The sequence below is a fragment of the Podarcis raffonei genome, chromosome 8 (assembly GCF_027172205.1).
Source record: "Podarcis raffonei isolate rPodRaf1 chromosome 8, rPodRaf1.pri, whole genome shotgun sequence".
Classification (NCBI taxonomy): Eukaryota; Metazoa; Chordata; class Lepidosauria; order Squamata; family Lacertidae; genus Podarcis; species Podarcis raffonei.
Window position 1 is genome coordinate 35,125,102 of NC_070609.1, and position 27,118 is coordinate 35,152,219.

Consider the following 27,118-nt stretch of genomic DNA (forward strand, 5'->3'; position numbering starts at 1 on the left):
CCCCAGATCTGAGAAGAGACTAGTTCATTCTTCTAGGATTGGTATTTTGCTCCACTCTAGGTTGTTAAGAAGGGAGAAGGCACTTGGGACGGGCCTTGCTAGAAGCCAAATGTAAATCAAATCCGCAAGGAAAAGACACAGGCGTCTGGCTTTGTTAAATTAAGGTCTAACACTCTCAGCCAAGAGGCTGTATGTGGAGGCTCCAGCCAAGGCAAGCTACAAAACGAAAGGGCTCTGTGTTCTGCCCTCCTACAGCTGCATTTTATTCTATATATAGTTGTGAGTTTGGGGGGTCAGTCTGGATGATGCCCTGAGTCCCTTCCAGTTCTTGGAGTCCTGTATCAAATGAGGGTTAAAATCTAATAGAAGATTCTATAGCTGAACTGGTCAGAAAAGTCTCTTTGGCCACAAGTGTCCTCATCAACATTCCGAAAGAATCAGCTAGGTTGTGAGAGCTACAACTAAGTGATGGTCCCCTCCAGGCTAATGGGTGAGCCTTTTCTCCACCCACCCACCCCAATCCAGCTGCTAGGTAGGGAAACAATAGCCAGAGGTTGTGTATGAGCTGAGCCAGAAGCAAGGTGGAATCTGGAGACACAGTGAAATGGAGAAGGAAGATCTGTTGGGGTGTTGATGCTTAAAGCCCCTCCATCTTATGCTCAGGTTGTATATATGTGTAAATAAAACCACATATCCTAAGGACATTGTCTCTGCCAACCTTCATTCCAAGAAAATTGAACCTGGGTAAGAGCCTGGAACCCCCAGGGTCTCTCTCTGCTCGGAAATTGGGGTGGCGCACAGCTATATTTTCCTTTTTTTAAAAATAACATATTTACTGTGTATATTGCTGTGTCTTTTAATATGTACACAGCCTCAAGAATTTGGTGAAGAGCCGGTACAGAAATGCTGTAAATAAACAAAAAACAAACCAGGAACTAGCTTAAGTCAAGCAGAGATGGAGGTGCTGTCCCTCTCCACCCTGCTAGTGTGTGGATTCCATATTCTTTCTCACCATCCCTGAACTCTTCTAAGCAGCAATGGTGGAAGTGCTGGGTGGTGGGGTGGTGAGAGACTATGCCCCAAAGAGCAGCTCCAGTGCAGAAAATGAAGGGATCTGCCTTTCAGAGTTGAAGACAACAGCACCCCTCCTGAAACAGTTACCTTTTCATAGAAGTTAATGTCATATTCTGTGTCATTGGCGCTCAGGGCGCTGGCCTCTTGCCAGGACAAGGAGATGCTCTTCTGCTCAATTCTCTCAGCGCGGATGTCAGTGACGAGCCTCTGGGCTAAGAAAGCCAAAGAGAAGAAAGGCAGGTGGGTCGCCAGCAGCTTTGCCTGGGCATGACTGGCCCACAAGACCTTAGGCAGCCCCTGTAGGGCTCCTTATTTTTGCCATGAAGCTGTAGGACAGTTGTTCCCAAACTTTTTCACTGCACCCTTGGATCCATAAACTCCTCCCCCTATTCAACCCCATAAAAACCATTATTCAGAATGGCAATTTGCATAACCCACAAGCCTAGTCCAGTTTGCTATTCCTATAAATAAATCAAGTTTAGTGCCAGTCAAAGTTATTTGTGCCAGGATTGGGAGCAAAGTGCTGGAAGGCTCCAAAAGTCCAGTCTGAAAAGGAACAAAACTTTCTGAAGAGAATCTAGAAAGCATGGGGTGGGGGGTATTAGGGGAGGGGGTAGTATCTCTGGGGGGGGACACATTGTGCTACTTCTGGGGTAGTCCTCCTTTGGTCCCCACTCTGCACTCAGCTCTCACCTGTGGCTCCTGGAAGTTGTCAGTATGTGATAGCGGCCAAACCCAAGGAATGGTTTTGGCTGGCTGGCTGGCTAAACCAAGTGAGGGTAGATGATGGGTTTCAAACCATCAGTAAGTTAGGGACTTCCCCTGTGTGTGAAGACAAGCTGTGAAGGATTGAGCAGATAAGACCAATAGTTAAGAAGGCTGTTTCTGCACATGCTGTAGAAGGAAGTGAGGGGGTGAGGGGGCCCTTCAACCTGGGAAGGTAGCCCAAGAGAAAAACTCTGATCTTAAACCTCCACTGCCTTGCGGGACACCTTTGGGACAAGAAAAGGCCAAGCAGTAAAGTAGGCAAACTAAGGCCCGGGGGGCTGGATCTGGCCTAATCACCTTCTAAATCAGGCCCGTGGACAGTCCGGGAATCAGCGTGTTTTTACATGAGTAGAATGTGTGCTTTTATTTAAAATGCATCTCTGAGTTATTTGTGGGGCATAGGAATTCGTTCATTTTTCCCTCCAAAATATAGTCCGGTCCCCCACGAGGTCTGAGGGACAGTGGCCCTGCTGAAAAAGCTTGCTGACCCCTGCAGTAAACCCTACATAAACCCATAGTGGAGTCCCTAAGACGCTTCGTATGCCTCTGACAGCTCCTGCAGCCAAGCTAGTGCCAAACGTATTGCTCTGCTTTCCTTTGAACCACATCAGCATCGCCAAGAGGGGAGTCTTGTTGTCTGGGCAGCCCAGAGCCTCCATACACACTGCCCAGGCTTGCACCCCAGGGAGGTCACTTTGGGGCTGCTAACGCATCGGGTTTGACTTCACCCACAGAGGTGCACTCCACTATCTCTTGAGACAGACGTACACCAACAAGCTGGAAAGCAGAAAGTATGCAAGCTCTTTTAAAGAGGCTAAAACCACCACACAAGCTTTCATGCTGTGAACTACTGCTGTAAATACACTCTGTGCTCATTCATATTTCAGACACACACCCCTCCCCCTCCCCCTCCCACCACATTGCCCATATCCCGGAAAAGCAAACATTAAATTATTCACTACCCCATGGCTTGATTTGATCACTCCGGCTCCCTGGGACACCAATGCTCTCCTTAATTAAGAAGCCAACCAAGAGGGAGGAAAAGGACAGCATAGGAGCATGAATGGGAAAGGAAACAAACTGAGCAAGTGAGCCTAGCTTTGAGGGGTGGCAGAGGAAAATGATGATAAAATTTATTTTTTGTACCCTGCCCATCTGACTGGGTTGCCGCAGCCACTCTGGGCAGCTTGGGCAGCTGCAGCCTTCAGGGTGGGCAAAGGACAGCCTATTTCAGCTTCTCATTCTTTCTCTACATCAGTTTGCAATTTATTAATGTCAAGCCTGAGCGTTTGTCAGCATTTCATTTCCCCAAGCAGAGGCACACTAGTGAAAGGAATCTCTTCCAATGCGTATTTGCATAATGCTTTCACTAATATTGGACTTGAAATAGGTTTTTTAGGTATGCCGTTTTAAAATATATGTTTTTATTGTGTTGTGAAATCACTTTAAGATGCTTCGCAGGAAGCGAGTCCAGCCTTTCTGTTGAAGATCGGCATAGCAAATTTTGAAAGGGAGCTGCATTTCAGTTCACATATTGTTCCAGGAAGTGCAAACCAAATCTCTCCCCTCGCCACCCCAACTGCTATCTAACAGGCCGAGAAAGCAGAGGTTGTGTCACAGGCTCTTTCAACTCTGATTTTGAACAGCTCCCCGCTGCTTTCTCATCCACTTTCCAATGAAGACTCTGATCTCTTGCTCTGCAGAGACCTGAAGAAATGTTTCATAAGGAGTTTGACCCTGCCTGTGAACTGGTTTCACATAGGCCATAGGAGGATTCTGGCTCAGCAGTGGGGTGAGCCTCAGGGATGGGCCCCACTAAGCTGAAAAGAGGGCAATGAGCTCCCCCCCCCCATAATGCCCAACCTTGTCTATTAATAATCTATTATGACCTTGTTTTCCAGGCAGAGAGGAACTCAAGGCAACTCTGAACAGTTTCTTTCTCTCTCTTTGCTGCCCTGTTGTGGCCCTGCAAATAGGTACTGAGTGCAGGGTAAAAGTGGTGAGGGCCCTGCAGAAGCCAGGTAGGTAAATCCAGGTTCAGCCTCTGATTTCCCTCCCCTACCCCCCACAAGATCAGTACTTAGTTTCTCAAGATAACTTGCAGCTAGTTCTGAGGCCATCTCTCTCCCCTCCACCCACAAGCCATCTTGAAAGCCAGTGTGGCACAGTGTTTCGAGTGTCAAACGAGGACCTGGGAGAGACCAGGGTTCGAATCATCACTCAGCCATGAAGCTCACTGGGAGACCTTGGGGGCCAGGCACTGCTTCTCAGCCTCACCTACTTCACAAGGTTGTTGTGGGGAATAATGAGGAAGGGGGAAGAACCACGTGTGTCCCCTTAGGCTTCTCAAAGGAAATATATAAATGCATTAAATAAATAGACCATAAAATCTTTCGTAAGCAGTAGGCTGAAAGGCAGGCACATCAAGCAGGGAGAATACCTCCCCCCCCACACACAAAACACCCCACCTGCTTTCCTACCTGTCACCCCGGTAAAGATGGTCATTTCTGCATATGGCTGCTCAGATGAGCTACCCAAGCCTGAGACACCATTGACAGCCTCCACACGGATGGTGTAGTTTGCCTGGGGCAGCAAGTTCATGAGGGTGGCTGTCCTGCCCACCAAGCCCCTCTGCTGGGGCACGAAGCTCACCCCATGGCTGCAGGGTGTGCACTGAGAAGAGGGGGAGCAGTGAAGGCACAGGAGGTTATAGGAGATGTCGCTGCGCCCCCCCAAGTCCACTGGGGGATTCCACTCGAGGACTAGGGTGGACTGCTTCAAGCGGTAGACGAGGTTCACAGGTGCCGATGGGGGTCCTGCAAACAAGACGGTGGTTAGGCATATCAGCGACAAGGGGTGGGGATGTTGCATGGCACCCTAACTTCAAAGGGCACTTAAAATGGTAGAGCCCTGTTTTTAAATAAGCAAAACAGGTGGCCATTCTGCGACTAGTTTTCTTGCTATTCCACCTCTGGAGCTGTCATGCAATGCCATCATGGCATGCTGCAACTCCAGGCCCAAGATTCAGAAAAGCCACAACCCCACTGGTCACACACACACACACACACACACACACCTGCTTACAAAGGTGCTTGTGTGATTGAGGATGCCTCTTAGCACCCCTCACTGATGGATGAGCCAACCTTGCAATCTCTACTACCAGAAAGAAAAGGATGCCTTACGGGTGCAGGGTGCAGACGGCAAGTCTGAAGGGGCCCGGGTGTAGGTCGCCTGGCAGAAGCAAAAGGTGGAACCTTCCTGCTGTGTAAAGCTGTGTGGAGGGCAGGGAGAGCAGCGCAGAATCCGAGCAGACCTCTTGTAATATCCAGGGGAGCAGGCTGAAAGGAGAAAGCAAGAGGCAACAGAGCTGAGGCCAAGGGCAAAGGCAAAGGCAAAGGCAAAGGCAAAGGCATTCCTGGGGAAGGACCCAGCACAAAACAGGCAATGAGTTGCAAAGAGGGGAATATATTTAAAAGGTGTATTGGGGAAAGTCTTGCTGCACCTAGAGGAACACATGAAGCTCATTGGTTCATCTCACTCAGGACTGCCTACCCTGGCTGGCAGCAGCTCTCGTGGGTTCCAGGCAGAAGACTTTTCCAGCCCTGCAACCCCACGGAGCAGTAGAGAAGGCAAACCTTGTTCCTTCTCTTCATGCTTTGCAGAAAGAGGACAACAAACCAGCAATCAAAAGAGTCAGAGATGCCTTTGCCCATCACAGGGTCTCCATTTAAAATGGTTCTTTCAACTTACTATCTGGGGGAAACTATGAAAACTTCTGCCAGTGGTCTTTCAGCTATACATTCCAAATATTTGAATGCAAAACCTCCTTAAGGTTTGTCCCTTGTAAAACTGTGCATCACAGCGACAAATTACTAGATAATGCATCTTCCTTGCCATTCTACCAAGACCTTACACAGGAGAAACAAATTGTGGAGAGTTAGTGCAGAAGGCTGGCTTCAGGTATTCTGGTTATGGGAGAAATCAGGCAACCCTAGCATAGACACATCACTCTCCACAGAGTTCTCAGCAAAATGTCAGGAGAGGAAGATCACACACAAAATGCAACTTCTCCTTCTGCCTCTTCAAGTCATTGCATGCAATATGTAGCATGGCAGAGAAAATAGCAAGCTCTTGGTGTGGATAGGTCTAATCCCCCGAAGAAAATCACCTACCAATTTTGTTCTCACTTGGTACCCACTACATTTGCTCCCTGCGCTTGTGTAACAAATGGGTCCCCCCCAGGGCAGCCAAAGATTCCATTCGCTTGACAAGGATTGCACAAAACAAGTAGCAATGCTTGTAATTTTCAGAGTTGTCTCCTTGAAAATTAAGTGTCAGGGGGAAAATTGTGTGAGCCTCTGCTGTGATTTCCATACCCGTAATTATTTCAGACAGGCAATGTAATATGTGGCTCAGCACAATAATGAAGCAGGAGGCTTGAGGGACTCTATGAGAGGGAGGATGCGCCAAGGAGACAAAGAGGGAGAGAAAGTGGCAGGATCAGTGAGATGCTGCAAAAGCGAGCAGCAGGTCCCTGATGCCTCTGCTCTGGTATTACAGAGTTCTCGGGCGGCAGACGTCACTCATGCAATTCTGAGATGAGAAGTGGCTCTTTCAGCTGTTCTGAGTCCACAGTCTAGCTGCATGAGGCCTGAGCTGCAGCTCCTGTTGATCTTCCAATGAACGACATGGTTGATACATCAGGCAAGACTTGCCATTGTCTGGACATGCAAGAAACTCCTCCATAAGGGACAGGCCACTGGTCTTTTGCAGGATCAGAGCAGCTATGGTTACATGCAGAGTTGTGGTTCACACAAACTGGCAGGGCCAATTCATGCATTGCCAAGTCCAGGAGGGAAAACGGGAAAGCTCCACAGTCGCAGGGGTGCCTTTCTTGCAACCATCTGGCAGACACAGAGAAAGCAGACAGCTCTTCTTCCACTGTCTAATCTGCACACATGCACAATTATGAAGACAGGGCCTAAGAGGAAGCAGGTGCTTTGAATGGCTTTTTCTCCTAGAAGACAAGCTTCATGAACCTGACCAGGAAATCTGACCAGGAGAGCTGAGAGGAAGATGGGAGAGGGGCAGGAGATGGAATGATAGACAAATCACCAGGGATTAGCGCCAGATCCTGCCTTGATCTTGAAAGTGGAAGGAATGACACAATGAGGGTCTTGTAGCCCAGAATAAATAGGGAGATTGTTAGAGAAACCAGACTACTATAAATTACATGGTTTTTGTTGTTATACTATGCTCTGTGTTTAGTTTTGTTTTGCCCTGTAAACTGCCTTGATAGTCCTTTGAAAGACAAGGTAGTATACTGATAATTTTAACAAATGATTTTTAAGTCTACAGGGCCAGATGAATTGCACCCTCAGTTGCGAAAGCAGATTGTGGCTATTATGATATTTCAGAGCCACTGACTGTAGCCTTTGAGAATTGCCTGAGAAGTGGAGATGGGTGAATGTCCTCCACTCTCTAACTGCAAAAAAGAGAAAAGTGCAGAAACTACAGACCAGAGAGTTCAATACTGATACCAGGCAAACTTCTAGAGCAGACGAACCCTGGTTTGCCCCAGCAGGGCCTTTCAGCTACACTGGCTTCTGCAAGAGAGGATTATGCAGATTCCAGACTGCTATCAGTTACTGAAGGTCAAGTTTGAGAGAGAAACAGAAGGGCCCAGACAGCCATTCACTCCATCTTGCCTAATTATTATTAACCCCAATTACACCATGCAGCTTAATTATGTTCCTGGACACTTCTGTAGAATCCATCAGCCAATTAAAGTTGTCCCCTGGTTTAATGGGCACAGGAGCCATTAAGAGGCAGGATCCTTCCTCCTCCTTCTCCCCCCTCCTCCAACTGTCTAGTGCCAAATTTAACAGCAGGCAGAACAAGAGGAAGTCCTTCCTTTGTGAGCAGCAAGTCGACTTCTGTCTGTAACGTCACAGGAGGGGCAAATCCTGCAAGCGCTTCTCGCAGAGAAGGTGGACTTGATAAGCAGAACTCCTTTCCCTAACCCAAAGGAAAGAAATTAATTTCTGAGCCTCTTTCCAAGTCTACCCTGAAATGAGTTCAGGCTCTTCCACTACCTTTGCTCAGAAGATTTTCAGAGGCCTGAGGCACAGCCAACAAATTATCTCTTCATTTCTTGGCACAGGGTTGGCAATTGCCTCTGCAACAGAGGCTCCCTGCAAAGCGGCCACTTTCCTCAGCCACGCCTGCCTGCCACAAAGCCAGCAGAATATTAACACAGTACAGCCTCCCACCACTGCTGTCAAAGCCAGAGAGGAACATGCTGTAATAGAAATTCTCCTGCAGCACCAATTTATGCCTCTGTCAAGGAGAAGTGGCTGACAGTTATTTTTGGAACTGGATCTCCATCATATTAATTTGATGGCTGGTTGAAGTTGTCTCATTTGCAAGAAACCCAGCTGATAAATATTAACCTTGGACTTCGCTGGAAGTCTCCTTGCTGCTGCTGAGCGAAGGGTGTGAGAAAGATGGGCAGTGTTTGCAAGAGTTGTCAGCTGCTTCTTGTGCTGGAGGGCTCCAGATTCACAAAAGTACGTGCCCAGCAGGATGCGAAAACATTTCTCGCCTTCTTCCTAATAGCCAATGATGGAAGGCCCAGTGGGCTAGCTTGCTAACCATAGTTTAGCATGAGAATGACCCTATCCTATTTTGGGACTTGTGTGCCTCCCCTCCAGCACAGCTGCAACAAGACCAGAAGACTTTGCTTCTGTTTTATATTAACTGCAGCTTAACAAATCATCCAGAGCCATGGTTAGTCTTAACCATGGCTAGTGTAAACCATGTATGATATGATCTTGGCTCCTTTGCACTAGCCATAGTTAAAACTATAATTAAGATTAACCACAGTTTATCAACTTCAGATGACATGCTAAACCATGGGTAATCAATAAGTGAAGTTGAATCTTTCAGGTTCCTTGTGACTGCATCAGAGTCAGGTGGGAGTTCAGAACTCAAAAGGGAGGGGAGGCTTCTCCTTCATCTACAGTGGTACCTCGGGTTAAGAACTTAATTCGTTCTGGAGGTCCGTTCTTAACCTGAAACTGTTCTTAACCTGAGGTACCACTTTAGCTAATGGGACCTCCCGCTGCCACCGTGCCGCCGGAGCACGATTTCTGTTCTCATCCTGAAGCAAAGTTCTTAACCCGAGGTACTATTTCTGGGTTAGCGGAGTCTGTAACCTGAAGTGTCTGTAACCTGAAGCATCTGTAACCCGAGGTACCACTGTACTTCATCATGAAGTAACATCCAAGCACAGCCAGTGACTTCAGCAGAGAGAGAGAGACCAGCAGATGAGCAGCCACAAAGCTAGGCAGGCTCATCGCCCCCTACATTCCAAGGGAACCAGGGTGAGGTTTGAGACCCAAATAAGCACAGAGGAGCATTTGCCTGCAAACACACAGTCACAGAGTTCCTCTTAACTTTTTTGGGGGGGAGTGGGGAATAAACTTGCCACATCCTTAAGGTGGCTGCTTTGGCCAACTGAGACAAGTTTTAAAACAGTAAACAGCTGAACCAATATCATGCAAACATTTCCACAAAAGGTTCCATATGTCATTCTTTATAGAGAACTGTGAAAATAGATGGATTGCAGGAAATTTTTTGGTCTGCTGAGCTAGTGGAGGAGCTGTCACCATCAGGGCACCTAATGCCTGCTTTGCCAATGTCCTCAGGATATGGACTTCACTTCATGATCATGGGAACAGAATCGCAGAATTGTACATTTGGAAGGGATCACGATAATTATTTAGTCCAGCCCCCTGTAAAGCAAGAATCATAGCTAAAGAATCCCTGACAGATGGCCATCTAAATTCTGCTTTAAACCTCCAATGGAGAGTCCACTACCTTCCAAGGGAGCCCATCTCTCATCAAATAGTTCATGCCATCAGAAACTTCTTCCTGATGCTTATTGGAATCTCATTTCTTGTCATTTGATTGTATTGGTTTAGGTCCTACCTTCTGGAGCAGCTGGAAAAAAAGCTTGCTCCATCTTCTATGGGACAGCCCTTCAGATATTTGAAGATGTCAATTGTATCCCCTTCTCAGTCTTTTCTTGTCAAGCCTAATAATGCCTCAACTGTTCCTCACAAGGCTTGATTTTCAGACCCTTGATCAGCTTGGCCACCCTCTTCTGCATACATTCTAGCTTGTCAATATGCAGAACTGGACACCTCCCTCCCTTCTTCCAATCCCACCTCAAACCTCCTAGATATAGCCTCCAAAAAAAGTGGAAGGAATAATGGGCCTCTCTTTCAGGGCTATTTTCATTCATTCATATTCAAATATATGCAGTTTTAATCAGTTAATCAACTTTCTTTAATCAGGAAATTGCCCTAGTTAGCATACATGTGTCAGGGGTGTTTGATCATGTCATTAGGGGGGAACTGTTGCATGGAGCAGGGGAGGCGAAGGGGGGAGGGGAGAGACACCCATCATCTCCACAAGGTCAAAGCAGGGCATGAAAACCAACCAGGAGACGGTCAATACTGCTGGTGCATTGGGTTTTGCAAGCAGGCTCCCAAATTGGAAGAAGTCAAAATAAAAAGAGAGAAGAAAACTAAATGAGGAGTGTCTTCCCAAGTAGCCAAATATGCAAAACTGAAAAATGCTTATTAAACACAGTTTTTCTGCAGACAAATCCAGGCCAGTCATGAAAAGAAATGAGGGGGGTGGGGTGGGCTGGCCAAGCCATTTTTAATTAAAATGCACAAAAGTCACATTCCACTGAGAGAGAAAAATGATTGCTGCCAATTTGAGGGGCTGGGAAGACTGTGTGCTTTTCTCAAGCCTTCCTGGCAACCCGTAAGTGTTGTGTCAAAGTTGTGTGTTAGAACTGGCTGTTGCCCAACACCTGCCAAGGACTTGGGGGGCCCTGAGGCCAGAATCACCACTTTGCCCTGGGATAATTTAAGCTTCTCCAAAGATGTCATTGGAGTTAATGCCTCATCTACAGTTGCTCAATGATAAGACTTGTGGAAACTCTCAACCAATTAGAATAACTTTGAGGGACAACACCCCGTTTGCCCCTTCCTGACTCCACCCCCCTTAGCAAATGCTGCAAGTCCCCTAAACTGCCCTGCACCTTCATTCTAGGCCAGATGTTGCTGGACTACAACTCCCATCATTGCCAATCACTGGCTGGGACTGAATGGAGCTCAGCAGAAATCTGAGTCCAACCAACCACATCTGGAAGGGCAGAGTTGTCTTCCTGCTCAGGTTCTGGACCCACTTCCAAATGAAGAGAAGCAAGGAGAGCATCAAGGCAGAAGCAAAACAAAGCAGCCCACAAGCCTGGAGCATTGAGATCAACTGCGAGAAGCAAGGACACCAGGCAGGGGTAAAAACCACCTTGCAAACCCTTCAGGTTTCTGGTCACCCTGACAGGAGAAGCTGGGCAGTTGATGGACGATGTGTCAGCCTCACATGGTGGACCTAGGGCAGTTGCCCTCAGAGCGTGCGGGTAAATCAACAAAGAGAGCAAAGACTGAAAGAAATCCACTTCCACTTCCTCCCTCTCTCTCAAAAAAAATGTTTCTAAATTATTGTAATTTTAATTTAACCAAGCCCCTTGACAAGACTCTCCTGCTTTTGCTGATCCTGAAAATGATTACATCTGCAGGCTCATTAAGACTGCAGCGCATGAGATCATGTCCAGTCTCGTAATATTTTTAAGGATGGCTGTTAAATGATTCAGGGATTCCACAACTCAAGAGAGAAAAATCCAACAATGGGAGTATTGCTATTGGCATGGAGAGAAGAGGCTCCACAATCTCAGGTGCCTTTAGATGCCATCATATCTTAGCCCAAAGGCCCTGGGTGCACATACACAGTAAGGGCTGGTTACAGCAAATGGCGAGTTCTACAAAACACATGATTGGCCCGTTAGAACCAGGTGATGGGTGGGTGGACGACGCAGCCTCAGCGTAAGGGAAAGGGTACAGACAGCCGTTCCTTTTACCTTGACACCTGCTGCCCTTTTCTTCAAAGCCAGCCCTGCAGGCGCACTTCCCAATGGGGACCAGCCACTCCCCCTCTGCGCTGCAGTGCATCCTGGGAGGGCCATCTGCCTCCACCTCAGAGTGGTTGACGCAGGCCCCCCTCACTTCCACCAGGGTAGCAAAGGCAGCTTCCGCCACCGTGTCGGGGAAGGCGGCCAAGTTCCGCACCGTGGAGAGGCACTTCTTGTAATAGACCCGCACGGACACCAGTGCCACGCAGGCGCCCACATCCTGGAAGCCCAGGTGGAAGCCCCTCTTGCTGAGGTGCCCGATCTCCCTCAGCTCCACGTTGAGCTTCATCTTCCGCTCGCCCAGATCCCCCTGGGTGAAGCTCTCGTCAGCAGCGATGGTGTCTATCTTGGCGTACTTCTGCTCGCTGACGTTGGGGCCCAGGCTGGAGTCGGACTCTGCATAGTAGAGGTTGAAGGTCTCCTTGCAGGTGCCCCCCACCCCTGGGATGCTGTTGCAGTCCCTGAGGGTGAATTTCACCTCCACAAAGATCCTCTGGCCACCCTGCCGAGAAATCCACGTGGTCTGCAGCCAGTTGTTCTGGTTCGGCTCCATGACGTTACAGATCTGGTATGTGCGGATGGGCCGGTCCTTCTCGTCCACCCCACTGATCTCTTCCCACTGCAGAGAATATGAAAGGGGACACACCTGTTATTCCATGGAAATGGCTACTTGGGGTCCTCCCTGCAAAGGAGCCCACCTGTCATTGGTGCCACTCAGGGCTTTTTTTCCCAGCTGGAACTCAGTTCTGGTACCTCTCAGGTGGGCTCCATTGCCCTTATAAGAGAACAAGGGAGGTGTTCATGGTGAATTCCAGCACCTCTTTTTTCTAGAAAAATAGCACTGGTGGCCTGGTGTTTCATAATCCATGAGAACTGGCAGAAAAAAGGAAGATAAGTGATTAAATGAAGCTAGGGTATTGTATACCCTTAGAACCTCAAAGATTTCTACTTGGTTATCTATAAAATGTTATTCTGCAGAATGATTATAACAGCTGTTAAGATTATGATAGCTTAAAAAATGAGGGGGGAGGCATATTTCCTGCTACATGCAAATAGATTGCTAAATTTGGGCTATAGTAACTAAAGCTAACTTATTACAAACTAATACATATAAACCAGCCTAACAGATTTATGGGGGAGAAATGAGTATATTATGTAATGTTTTGGAGCAATAAATTTAACTATAATGACTCTATGCTTTCACCCTGCTGTAATATTACGAGTACTTCTTCACACAATTTTTCTTTGGTTTATTTTATTTACTAATAACAAACTTTAAAAGATTAAAAATTAAAAAGAAAAAGCCTAGCAGGCTTCTGAGGCCACCTGGGGCTTCTCAAACCAGATTTCAACAGTTAAAGCCAATGGGGAGCCATCCTCTTGCAATTGCCTGGCCATTAGTAGAGTGAAACAGCTTGCCTACCCTGGGAGACCATGAGTGCCCTTCTCTCTGCCACCAAAGTGACTTCAGGCAGCAGGCAGGATCCTTGCTGAGGGAGATGCAAAGCAGCCATTCTCTTAATCAGTAAACAAAACTAACCTGGGGGGAAAGATTACCAGCTGGCCAAAGAGAAGAGATTGGGCCTGGGTGTCCTCAGTGGCTTTGCTGGTGGCAGCACCACTACCACCACTCCCAAGCCAGCCTACCAGGCCAGGCTCAGCAAGTGTGTTGCAGAACCACAAATGCAGCAGAACAGCCACTCACCCCATTGGAAGGGTGTGACGTCCATCCCAGTTCAGCTTGCGATTCCTGAGAATCCAACAAAATGACTGAAAGAGAAAGAGAGAAACGTTAGAAGGAGACTATGCAGTGGAGCCTTTCCCTGAACTCTTCCTTACAGGCACCCTTGGGTTCACTCTGGTTGATCTTTAGGGAAGGAATCCAAAAGGAAACTAGCAAATCTATGGCCTGACTGCTGCCTACCAGAGCTGGGCTTGAGGGCTCAGCTGCTGCCTGCCAGAGCTTTTGAGAACTCCCAGTAGGCCTGTTGCTAATATCTGAGAGGTCCCCTCAGAGCCGGAAAGTACTTGAGGGAAGGCCCAGAACTTGGAAGGACTAGGCCACCCAGAGTCGGTTCTGTGGTGAGGCCCCAAACGGCTTAATCCTTCCTTTCTGCCAATTGCTCATTGCTCTGAAGCCCTGACTGCCTTACATGCCCAGACGTGCCAGTCATGTGATTTACGGTAACTGCTTCTGCTCTGTGACCCTGAACATGGATGCTCCCACTTTGAGCCAAGGCTCCTTTTCTCAATCAATCCCCTCCGTCCCCTAGTGGCAGTTTTGCGGGGCAGAGACTGGTGGAGAGAAGAGAAGAGTCATCTTGATCCAACGACAGCTTCATTATCCTGCCCAGGTATCTCACAGAAGAAGCTGTTTGACCAAGAGATTCAGGGCACATCCTCCCCTTGACAAGCAAAGCAGCAGCAGCTGCCACAGTGACTATAATAAAGATTTCGTAGGACGCTCCTGCCAATCCAAGCCAGTTCGTTCCCACAAGACCAAAGCAGTGCAATGTTCAAGCAGTGAATGCTTTCGTCTGCCAGGGACACTGCTCTTTGCAAGCCAGACGGCAGCTAGCGCAGGAACAGAAGCAGCGTGCTCTGGTTATTTCATTCCCTATTTGTAACACACTTCTTTCTTTAAATAATAAAAATCATTTCAGCCAGGCCTTTTGCTGGTTAATATTCCACGGTCTTCTAAATTTGTGGGGAGGGGATTGGGTCATTGTTTTAGTTTTAATTATTTACTTGTGTTTTTATCTTGTATTTTATTCTGCAAACCGCCCTGCGATCTTGTGATGGAAAGGTGGGATATAAATTTGATAAATAAAATAAATAAAATTCTCAGGGCAAAAAACAAAAGGAAACAAAACACCAGCCCGTTTTATCAAAAGCAATTCTAGAGCCAAACGGAACAGATGATAGCCATAGCAGGCAGCATATTTGCAGTCAAAAGCTCATCTGGAGGCAGCAGCAAAACCCACAGCTGACAGCAGGCAACAAAGGAGAGGCTTTACCTGGCAGGAGGACCATCTTCCTCCCCAACAGGACTCTCACTTCTTGAAGGAAACCTTACTGGACCCTCTTGCTAGGAGCTGCCATTGAAACCGCCCTGAGTTGAGGGCCGGCATCTCTGGAAGCAGCCTCTCTTGGGCATGGGAGGTTCAGCTCTGTGCAGCATCCAGGACTGTCCCTGCCCGCCGGCAAAGACTGGGATTGGGGAAAGGGGGGTGTCGGAGGCAGCAGGAAGGAACAAGGAGCAAGCGAGAGCTGCCTGCCTGAGCCCGGGAGGGAAGCTTTCTAAACACCTGCGGGAGTGACAAGCCTAGCCCACCGACAGTCAGTCCATCCGAAAGCCGTCGAGGTCGAGCCCTGTTGGCGCTGTGCGGTCGTGTGCCCGCCCCCCCCCCCCGAGCGCCGTTGGGCAGCGGCGTCCCTGCCAGGGTCACTGGGCGAGAAGGGGCGCGCCGAGCCCACTGAGGAGAGATGGCGCTCCTCCGCAACCACTTTCCTGCCAGGGCCCGGAAGAGGGTTCCCGAAGCAAGCGAGCGACCTTAAGGACCCCCGACGATCGGTGGGTCTCCCGACGGGCTCCCCGTTCTCAGCCGCCCCCCAGACTCCCTCCGGACGTTCGACGTAGGAGACGGGCTTTCCGGCGGCGCAGCGCTCGGAGCGGAGCCTCCATGTGCCGCCGCAGTCTACCCCGGGTCAGTCTACCCCGTCTGGGCCACGAAACACCAAGAAAAGGTTGCGGGAGGGGAGGAAAGGAAGAGGAAGAGGAAGGGGTTTTCCTGGGGTACCCTGGCGGGGGGTGAGCTTTAGGAAAGCCTCGCCCGCCGCCTACCCCCCATGGGGGGGGAGAAGGGGGCTGATAACCCAGCAGAGCATCTATGCTCATGGGCACTCTACCTCCGAGAGGTGGCTCTTCTCCAATGGGACTGCCTGGCCCTGGCGGAGGGCGGCGTCCCCTCGGTGGAGCCTCCCTGGCTAGGCGCAGTCCTCCCCCCTACCTTGCTCCGCGGAGGCAGCGCGCACGACCAGCCCGAGGAGGACGAGGCGCGGCAGTGCCATGGCCCCGCGCGCCGGCGAGGCTCCTCATGCTGCCAGCCCGCTCCAGCTGCCCGCTGCTGCCAGGCAACTGCCTCCGCGCGCCGCCACGCCCACCGGCCAATAGGGGTCGGCGAGCGAAGGAGAGAGGCGGGGCTGGCGGGCGGGGTTGCCCGGGGGCGTGGTCAGTAGTTTGGCTACGTCAGTGTTTCTCCCTTTTAGCTAGTATAAAAATCCCCCGCCCCCATCTTGAAACCTAGCTCCCCTTAGGTTAAACGACTGCAATACCGGGAGTTTTAATTACAGATCATAGAATTGCACAGTTGGAAAGGACCCCTCCCCCAGGTCATCTAGCCCAGCCGCGCCACCTGCAATGCAGGAATCGTAACGAAAGAATCCGTGACAGATGGTCAACCAGCCTCGGTTGAAAAAACCTCCGAGAGAGGAGAATCCGCCGCCTTCCAATGTTTTGGGGTTTTAAAAATAACAATGAATCAAAGTGCTTACAATTTTTAAAAAAATCAAAAACTTCACATGAAGTTTTAATTTTCAGAGTCTGTTTTAATTATTATTAATCTGTGCACAGATGTTGCACGCTTGTCAAATGCCTTTGTTTTAATAGCCATAAGAGCAGGAAGACCAGCTTCACAAAGACATTTGGATCAAAACGTCTTTGACAGCTGAATCACACTTGATTCCCCAAAACTCCTTTTGGAGATGCTCTAGCAAGGACTGAAGGGTAGTGATGAAAGGCTTCCTCACACTGGTGCTGCACAATTGGCAGGTTGATCTGTTCAGTTCCCTCTACCAGAACCATACAGCTGGAAGGGGACCTAGGTGGTAATCTAGTCCACCCCCTGCAATGCAGGAATATGCAGCTGTCCTGTATGGGGATTAAACCTGCAACCTTGGTGTTATCAGCACCACACTCTAACCAACTGAGCTATTCATTGTGTGCAGAATCAAGTTGCCAACCTAGGCTGCTTTCCCTGAGGGTTTCTAGATGGTCTCACTCCAGGTCTGGTGACTCTGAGATGCCTGACTAGGAGATGGAGGCATTTGGTGAGTGAAGCCAAAAGGAATTGATAAATTAGTATGAGTTTCCTGGATTGGCTTGCTAATGGAGCTCCTCTGTCTCTCATGCCCAGCTGAAGTGGCAGGGGAGGGAATTGTGAGTGTAGTACTCTTCTAAGAAAACAAAAACAAAAAAAATGTTTAGTTCAGGGCCCAACTACCTGTAGAAACAGAAAACTTATTAACTTTACATCTATAATAATATGCCACCATTGGCTGAGAAGGACCCTAGACTAGCTCTGTTTTGCATTGTCTGCAGAAGAAGGAACATGGGGTGCTAGACAAGGCAACGGTGCAAAAACAGGAGGACTTGAAAAGTATTGAGAAGGATATGAGGGGAAAATGCCTGCCTGAAGGTGTAAGTAAAGCAGAGGCTGTTTTTCTTGCCCCAAAGAAAAAGGACACATATTAGCATGGCTTCAGCAGTTTAACTCAGAGGAAGCTAAGTTGATTTAATCATCTATAGCAGGCATGTCCAACAAGTCAATCACGGTCTACTGGTTGATTGCGGGGATGTTTGTGGTTGATCACGGTACCACTTATACTAGTGATCTTCTGGGTGATCGTTATTGGTCCCCCAAAAAAGCTCAACAACTCTGGTCAATCCTTCCCCCCAAAAAAGCTCACTGCCAGTTTTTTATACTGGGAGTAGATCGCAGTCTCTTGGGAGTTGGATGTGCCTGAGCTATAGAAACATAGAACCATGGAGTTGGAAGTTGCCCAAAGGATCATCTAGTCCAACCCCTGAAATGCCAGAATGACAGCTGTTGCCAGTCGTTGAAGTGCTTCCTATCTACATCCACCTGGCATGTGTAATTTCCTCCCCACTTTTCCAGCTGCACAATTGTTGTTTCAACCACACACTAAAAATATCTCCCTTAAATCAAAGATAATTTTATAGGTAATAGCAATGGCATATATAGTATGTGTGAAATTCTCACAATTCACTGCAGCCTGCATGATGCACTGCTGTGCTATATATATTGTACATCACACCAACCGAGAGGTAATGCTGAACTCCTGTGCACCCATGATGGCATGCTGATCACGTAATAAGCGGCACGTGATCTTCACATACCACTTCACACTTTCATATTTTAATTTGGATGGGTTTTTTTTTTTTAAGTTATATTGTACATATTTTTTGGAAGCACTCATCCTCCCCTGCCGATCTTCATACATATACTCCCCTGGTTGAGAAACACTGGTCTTGGTACTCAGATACTGTCAATAGAATAAACTCATCCATATATTTTTTTAAAAAACAAACAAACACAAAGATTATTTGATGAGGAGGATTAACAAATCTCTTAATAAAGAGACCCTGCCAAGGAGGGTTTTGAACTGCGCTGGATCCAGGAGTGAGCAGGGAACCAGTGGCAGGATGCATTAAGCTTCTGTGGTCAGAGTGACAAGAGAGGTGAATCGTTCAGTGGGTTTTGCAGGCTGAAGCTGTACTGAGATAACATCACAAGTAGGATGAAGCTTTGGAAAAGTTGCCGTTTAATCCATCCACCCTTGAAGTCATCACATACAAATTGATCCGTCTTTTTCCACTGCAGTAAACTCACATGACCTGCTCTTTGGGGATCTGGTCTTCACATCCACCATCTGCATAATCGTGTGTGCAAGTACAGAGTGCATTTCCATCTGAGTGAGTTAAAACACTTTCCACACATCCAGGGGATTTTGTGGAAGGACTCCCAGATCAGCAGGGAGGGGAAAGAAGGAAAGCAGCCCATCTGCTTCCAGGGGCTGAAGCTGGGGTGGGAGGGGTCGGCGTGGAGGCGAGCATTGGGAGATCATGAGGGTCCAAGCCTTCCTCTCCATCTGTTCTCTGCTGGCCTTTGAAAGCATATCTTTTAAAACAAACATTTGATTCTGCTGCATCTTAATTTCATTTGAATCTATTTGTGGTTCGTTCTGCCTCTCTGGAGAGCTTTGTTTTATTGATGCTGTTTTAGTCTTGTGGGGTTTTTTGTGTAACTTCATTAAATTATGAGATAATGGTGTTTGTTTTTAGGCTTCCTTTGCCTCTTTGAGCAACTTCTTTTTTGAGAAGGCAGGAATAATGATTATATTTCTATAAAATAAGCAACCCTGGTGCTGCTACTCTCACTTCAGGATAAAAAATGCAGTCCACCTGCTGTGATGAACTGCCACTTCCAGATTAAATGGCTTACATTCCTCCTTTCATTGGGGCCCCATTTGATTAAACATACCTGAGGAATACCTGCCTAGAAACCCATGCAGATGTCTGTGCCATGCTGTGGTTTGGACAGAAACCTCATTTTTGGATGGGCAAAAAAGATGCCCTTGGGTTAACACAGCAACCGCATGGTAGGGATGGATTTTTGTATCTCTCAGTTGCTCTGATATTCTCTACTGTCAGTTCTTTGCATGAGAACAAAAGGGGCCTGTTGGGATCAGGCCCATCTAGTCCAGCATCCTGTTCTTTTGGTAGCCGACCAGATGCCTGTGGGAAATCAGAGAGCAGGACCCAAGCACATGAGCACTATCTCCTACTGTGATTTCCAGCAACTGCTGTTCAGAAGCATTGCTGCCTCTGAACATGGAGGGAGAGCATAGCCATCATATATTGCTTATGACTGCTTTGGTTATGTTTGTAATTATGTTGTTTTTTTATGTTGTATCATGCTTGAGCAGGGTTTTTAATATGGAAAGGTGGCATACAGATAAAATGATGTATCAATCACGACGAGTAGCTGTCAATAGTTATAGCCTTATAAGATGGAGGCAGCAATGTTTCTGAATACCAGCTTCTGGAAAATCACAAGAGCGGAGAGGGCTCTTGTACTTGAATCCTCCTTGAGGGCTTTCCACAGGCATCTGGTCAGCCATGATGAGAAGAGGATGCTGGACTAGGATGGGTCATTGGCCGGATCCAGCACATTCTTCGTAATGTTCCTGTGTTCTTAAGAGGGTGGCATGGAGACCCAAGAGACCAAGAGCAGCTCCTCTGCTCCCCACCCCCACCATAGGCACAGATTTTCTAAGCTGCTTCTGAAAGAGTGTTTGAAACAACTGTGAAAATAACACTCAGAAATCAATACCAACCCCTAGGAGACTTTGAGGACATAAATTCCAGAGACAGGAGCTGAAAGCCTCCATGGGAGAAGAGGGAAATTGAAGCCACGGGAGTACAGAACTAAACTGACTAGTTTTGCTGACAGATGACTTTTCCCCTAACAAGTGTAAGAGCTGCAAAATGAGTCAGCCAGGTAAAGCAGCTGTAGAGGCCTGCCTTGAAGGGAGGAAGGGTACAAAGTGAGCTTGGTGATGGTGGGGCTATGGAGGAGCAGAAAATGGGGCTCAGACAGCCTGACACCCCCCAAATCTCCTCTAGGCTACATCATCATAGAGGCAGATGAGCACCTGCCTTTCCTTAGGGAGTAATGCATTAATAATAATAATAATAATAATAATAATAATAATAATAATACCCCACCCATCTGGCTGGGTTTCCTCAGCCACTGTGGGCAGCTTCTGACAAAATATTGAAAATACAATAAAACACCAGACATTAAAAACTTCCCTAAACAGAGCTGCCTTCAGATGTCTTCTAAAAGTCAGATAGTTGTTTCTTTCCTTGACATCTGATGGGAGGGCATTCCACAGGGCGGTCTTCACAACCGAGAAGGCCCTCTGCCTGGTTCCCTGTAATTTCGCTTCTTGCAGTGAGGGAACCGCCAGAAGGCCCTCGGAGCTGGACCTCAATGTCCGTGCTGAATGATGGGGGTAGAGACGCTCCTTTAGGTATAAGAACAAGAGTTGAAGCAGGACAGGGAAGCCCCATTACTAAGGCTCAGAGACACCCCCCCCCATCAATCCCAGGAGGCAGGATTTGACAGGCTTAATCCACTCTAGAGGTTCCTTGCCTGCAAATTTCACCCGCATATCTGAAAAGAAAAAAGGATGCAGGCATTTTTAGATCCCCTCTTACAATAAACATGGGCAAAACAGAGCCTCAGATCTAACAGAACAAATTCAGACCAGAATAATGAATTAAATTGGGACAAGGCAGAGAGCATCCAAAACATATTGGGAGGCCTCTCAGTGCTACAGATACAAGGTGAATATGGAGTCTGGATTAAGCTTCCAGAGAGATCCAGATTTTTCTAGGAATTTGTGGTGTTTGTGCCCTATTTTCACTTGCTAGGGCATTGCCTTCTGTTGTCTACCTGTTGTAGCTGCATCCATCCCAAAATAAGACTCACACTTTTTTCTCCCTGGGCAAATGACTGACTGGTGCTGCTTCTGTTGAATCAGCCCCGATTGAAATGAAGAGAATGAACCTCTCTGGGGAGCTCTTTGCCCTAAGAGACATGAGACAATGCAATCCCCAGACAGGTAATTGGTATCTGAGAGACAATTGACAGGGATTAGGGGTAAACAAAGGGAATCAATTATCTGATAAGAGGGTTTAGGTGCTGACACACAATGGAATCAAAATTATCTGTGTCATGGATCAAAGAGAGAATTCCATCCTTACCTGAGACAGCTCCTGCCTGCCCAGTATTGCAGAAGGCAAGAGGAGGGAGTTATCTGCCAGAAACTGGTACCCTGACTGCTGCCATATGGGACTATAATCAGGACAGACAAAATAAAGTCCTTCTTCATGCTGTGTGTGTAGTTAAACTATGGAACTCCTTCCCACAGGAGGTAGTGGTGGGCACCAACCAAGATGGCTTGAATAGAGAATTAGACAAATTCATGGAGGAGAGGGCTATCAATGGCTACTAGCAATGCTGGCTCCACAGTGGGAGGCAGCAGTGTTTCTGATTACCAGTTGCTGGAAACCACAAGAGGAGAGAGGGCTCTTGTGCGTGGGTTCTGCTTGTGAGCTTCCCATGGGTGCATCTGGTTGGCCACTGTGAGAACAGGCTGCTGGACCAGATGGGCCATAGGCTTGAGCCCACAGGCTCGTCTTGTGTTCTTAGGACTAACACAATTTAGACAGGAGCTGGGATTCTGGGCTACAGAACTCACTCTCTCTCTCTCTCTCTCTCTCTCTCTCTCTCTCTCTCTGCCAGCCTGTACAAGACACCTGTGGGGACCATAGTTTAAGAGGAATCTGCCCCATGTCCCTACAGCTAGTAACCTTAAGGGCCCCCCAAAAGCAACTTATTACAGTTCTACATCTTATTGGGATAACAATTTTAAGGGGCCCAGAGATCATGAAGCACAATTGCAATTGCTTTCTGGAGTTACCAGCTGATGGTTGTAAGGATTCCCCACCACCACCACCAATTCTCTTTCCAAAGTTCAGGTGAACCTAACCTGTTGATGTAATATGTCAAGGGATAGTGATGGGCATTCTCCACTGAACACTGGGGGTACAGACAGTGCCTTAAACTGAACCAGGCCATTAGTCCATCCAGTGTAGTAATGTCTATTCTCACTGGCAGCAGATCTGCAGGATTTCAGATGGAGCCATTCCCAGTCCTACCTGGGGATGCCAGGGATTAAACGAGGGACATTCTGCATACAGAACAGGTGAGATATGACAGCCCTTCCCCAGTTAAGCTTTCTCAGCATCTGAAAAGTCAGCCTGCAGCAGGCATTGCAACCTAGAGGGATGGGAGGGGGTCCCTAAGCAGCAGACAGCCCCAGTGGCTGCCTAATGAAGAGAAATAATTAGCACCCGCACTTCCTAGGTCTGGTGGCCCTTCCTCCCTTCCCTTACAAGAGGCTGTATTTACATTGCCTTTGCATTCCTTTGAATCTTCCTTCCTGTATGTCTGTGAGTTAGGAAGCCTGTGGCAGGTTCTAATGGAGGTTTTGCAAATATAATGCTAATTGCTAGATTTTGCAATGAGAAGTGCAGTGCGCAGCAGTACTTCTGTGCCCAGCTGAGCTGCTTCCTACAGGACTCTCTTGCTGGAGCTGTAAACACTTGGAGCCTGAATGGTGTTTATTGGCACAAAAAGACCCAGGAGAGGGGTGGTGAGCACCATTGGCTTTGATAGCATCAGACAGAGCACAGCCCAGGCTAAAATGAAAGTCAGCGTTGGGGCAAATGAATGGGAGCAACCTAGGGGGATGGGCCAGGGGGGCATTTGATGTGTGCATATAAAACACATAAAGAATCAAAGAAATCACGGCAAGAGCAGTAGTGCCAGAATTTATCCCAAGGTGAAAGCAAATGACAACAGCAGACCTAGAATGAGAGGAGAGCTCTGATTCCTCATGCCCTCATCTAGGTATCTCTCTAGGAATCAGCAGAGGGACCTTGGCAGGTCGGCAAGAGAGCCTGTCCCTGGGCAAGGGCTTGCTTCTTTGCTATGGCTACAATTCCACCAGAAACAGTAGAAGGGTGACTTTAGGGAGATACAGTTTTCCTCCACCACCTATAGGCCTGGACCACCTGCAGCTGAAGCATGAAGCATCTGCCTGGAGTGACAACAGGACACAGGGCACCCAAGCAAACAGGCAGCTCCCTCTCTCTCAGAAACCTTCATAAGAACATAAGGAGAGCCTGCTGGATCAGGCCAATGACCCATCTAGTCCGGCATCCTCTCCTCACAGTGGCCAACCAGATGCCCATTATGGAAAACCCACAAGTGGGATCTGAACGTAAGAGCAACTCTCCCCTCCTGTAGTTTCCAGCAACTGGCATTCAGAAGCACTGCTGTGGAGACAAAGAATAGCCATCATGGCTAGCAGCCATCAATATCTCTCTCCTCTATGAATTCATCTAATCCTCTTTTAAAGCCATCTGAGTTTAGGGCCATCATTGCCTCCTGCAGGAGCAAGTTCCACACTCTCTGTTAACTCTGTTGCATGAAGAAGTCCTTTCTTTTATGTGTCCTGAATCTTCCACCATCCAGTTCACTGGATGTTCATGAGTTCTAGTGTTATGAGAAGGAGGGGAGAGGGACTTTTCTCTTTCCGCTTTCTCCATGCCATGACTAATTGTAGAAACGTCTATCACGCTGCTTCTTAGTCACCTTTTCTCTAAAAGTCCCCAATGCTGCAACCTTTCCTCATAGGGGAGTGGCTCAACCCCCTTAATCGTTTTGGTTGCCCCTTTCTGAATCTTCTCCAACTCTACAATATCCTTCTTGAGGTGAGGGGACCAGAACTAAACACACTATTCCAAACACAGTCACACCCCATAGATTTGTAGAATGGCATTATGGCATTGGCAGTTTTATTTCCATTTCCTTCCCTAATGATCCCTAGCATGGATTTTACTTTTTTCACATCCACTGCACACTGCGTTAATGTCTTCACTGAACTACCCACAATGACCCGAAGGTCTCCAGCTCCTTCATCCCCAGCTCCTGACTTTCACCGGAGAACAGCTGCTGCTGCCTCCTCCTTCCTTCTCACGCGCAGCCACCTTTAGGCCGCTGAAACCCTCAGGAGGGCAAAATCCGGCGAGGCGCTTAGGCAGCTCTCTTCCTGCAGAAGTGACATGATCTAAGAGCTGAGCTTTTTTCTTTCTTCCTGCTTTGCCAAATGGGAGATGATCCAGTTTTTTAAGCCTGCAAAAGAGATAGTAATTAACAAGTCTCTTTCTTCACTCGCAAAGGATGTCAAGGAGGTTGGAGGAAAAGCGGGCGTATCGGTGATGTTCTCCGCAGGAAGGCAAAGGTCAGGAGACGGGGCCAGGGAGCTGAGCTCTTCCTCCCCAAGAGGAACCATTTGCTCAGCGCTCTCCTTCAGAGATGAGAGGCTGAGTTTGACTTTCAACATCTGAAAGCCAAGCCAAGGGAGATGCTCCACATTAATGGATTAAATCCAGAGAAAGTTTTGCTGATCTGTGCACACTCCGGAGTTGAGCAATGTTGCTGTGGAGCCACAAGTCTGGGAGCTGATTTCTTTATTTAAACATTCATTGCCCTACCTTTCCTCAATGAACCCAAGGTGACTAGCTGCATACCTTAAAACGATCACTTTATCTTTCTAGCAACATGCTTCTCATTTTTTAAAAAGCATTCCTTACTATTTGTTTGCATGTGGGGTTTTTATGGGGGGGGGTTGCCTGTTTGTGTGCCTTTTTGTTTTCCTGTTTGGGCCAGACTCCTACAGTGTTTGTTTTTGGAAGGAAGCCTTCTTGCCTCTAATGACTTCTTTGACTGGTATCCTCATGGCTCTGGTTGTCCCCTTCCTGATCTGAGGTTTACATTCCAGCTGAGATTGTAATATTGTATGTATGTATTTTTAAAAAACCAACTCCCAAGCGCTTTTGAGTGATTTGACCCTCTTGACTTGCCCTTTCAGCTTCCTTTTCAGGAATCCACTCAGTTTTGAGAAACTTAGTTGTTTACAGCAGTGAATTGGAAAGCAATGCCTGAGTTATTTATTTTTACTATAAAAAGAGGTTCTGTAACATTTAGTTAGTTAGTTAGTTAGTTAGTTAGTTAGTTAGTTAGTAACAGTATTTATGGCTCACTCTTAATTGTATGTATTCAATCCCAGGGTGGGGAGGAAAATAAAAAGATGAACAAACAGAGAATGTACAAAAATTACAAACTTGTATAAACAGGATTAAGAAACAGCAAAATGATTCTATCATATGCCAAGCAAGCAAAACTACAGCAGCAAAAAATAATATTTCCAATTTAACCAAATACCCACATAACAACAAAAAAGATCACGCAAATTGATATAGATTAAACAACCCCATGGGTTTGGCAACTGTTCCTACTGGAGGATGTATTATTACTAGAGCAGTCAAGTACATCATTTCCCTGTTGCCTAGAATGGACACACAGGGGTCTGTGGCTCCAGACAGGGAGGACTTCCTGTCATACCTGCTCTGGAGCTTCCTCCCCTTTTTGGGACCAGGTAGATGGGCATGACCCTAGCTGACCAAATAAAAAGGCTAGCCATGCAACCATCTCTCTCCTGGTCTTGGACTCTTGCTCTCCTGGCTTCTAAACAGTGCATGGCTCAATCTTCACATAGGATGTAGCCCACAAGCAGAAAGTCTAAGATGTAGCTCAGACTTCTTTTCACTGTAACCACAAGATAAAGCCTGCCTTCAGATTACTGCTGTGAACTGAATGCAAGTAAAAATCTTATAACTTTATTCTTACTTTTAAAGAAGACTGTGTTGTGTTGTTACAGTATTATATTAAGAGGGAAATAAAGGGGAAACTTACCGGGAACAAGCCAGACTGGACAAGCCAGACCGGATTGCTTAATTACAAATCAACAACTTGCTTCCAATAAGTTGCAAAGGGAATGTGCTCTGCTGTTTACTCACTGGCATGAGTGATGAGGGATAATATCAAAACAATATATCCTCTCCTACCTTCCTTAACATTCCCACACCTAGCCCATATTTCACTTATGGCAGACAAAGTTCCTCCCTCTCAGTAGCAACAGAGCAAAAAACATATGCAAAGGAAAAGAGGGGCTGTCACGGGAAAGACAAAACTGAAAGCCTTGCACTTAGCTCCTTCTCTGTCTCTTTCTCTCTCCATAACATGGAACATTATTTTGTGGTGCCAAAAAAAGAGCACCATCAGTCTCCTCCTCCAAATGAGAAAGCAAATAAGAAGGAATGGCTTTGTTCCAGGCAGCCTTTGGGGTGCCAGAACACCCCAAATTCATGCCAAAATGTGGGTTTAACTAATTTGTCCTGCGGCCCTTCTCCGCTCATTGCAGCCTTGGGGAAACAGCCATGATCCAGGGGGCTCTTCTTCTTGGCGCAGGGCAACAGAACCAGGTTGTGGCGTGGGGTGGGGGCATGTTAATCCATTTTGCTCTGCTCCCTTTCCTTTGCTAAGCTCTTAATCCCCTCCCTGGCTCTGCTACCTCTGATAGCTGCTCAAGATGCCAAGATGATGGAAAGTCACTCCCCTCTTGGGATCCCTGCCTAAGCCAGCACTGGTTGCTTTGCCCTTTGAATCTCCTGCCACTTGGAGGGGATTAGATGCAATGGCTTGCCAAGCCCTTTGGATATCCTTCCAGACTGAAGCTGGTAAACCCAGCAGCACCTGCACCAGCCCGGACAGGGAGAGTCCGCCCGTCCTTTCCCTGCTGCTGAAGGAGACATCAGGCAGCCTCTGCCTCATGATCCCCACTTCAGAGCAGTTGCCAGATAGGGGAGCTGAAGCAAAAGGCAGGAACAGG

General features: G+C 47.6%; 1 protein-coding gene across 2 annotated transcripts in view; it reads right to left on the bottom strand.

The window, feature by feature from the left end:
- Nucleotides 1–15,986, bottom strand: part of EPHA10 (EPH receptor A10) — a 29,156-nt gene extending 13,170 nt beyond the window's left edge. For both annotated transcript variants that reach the window (XR_008331793.1, XM_053399169.1), the window contains exons 1-6: nt 15,898–15,986; nt 13,593–13,657; nt 11,837–12,506; nt 5,025–5,180; nt 4,323–4,658; nt 1,162–1,286 (exon numbers count right to left, since the gene is read on the bottom strand). Coding sequence is in view for 1 of the 2 variants with exons in the window: in XM_053399169.1 (XP_053255144.1) it covers nt 1,162–1,286; nt 4,323–4,658; nt 5,025–5,180; nt 11,837–12,506; nt 13,593–13,657; nt 15,898–15,958 (1,413 nt within the window). In the remaining variant the exon portion in view is untranslated. The remainder of the gene's footprint in view (nt 1–1,161; nt 1,287–4,322; nt 4,659–5,024; nt 5,181–11,836; nt 12,507–13,592; nt 13,658–15,897) is intronic.
- Between the last annotated feature and the right edge of the window lie 11,132 nt (nt 15,987–27,118).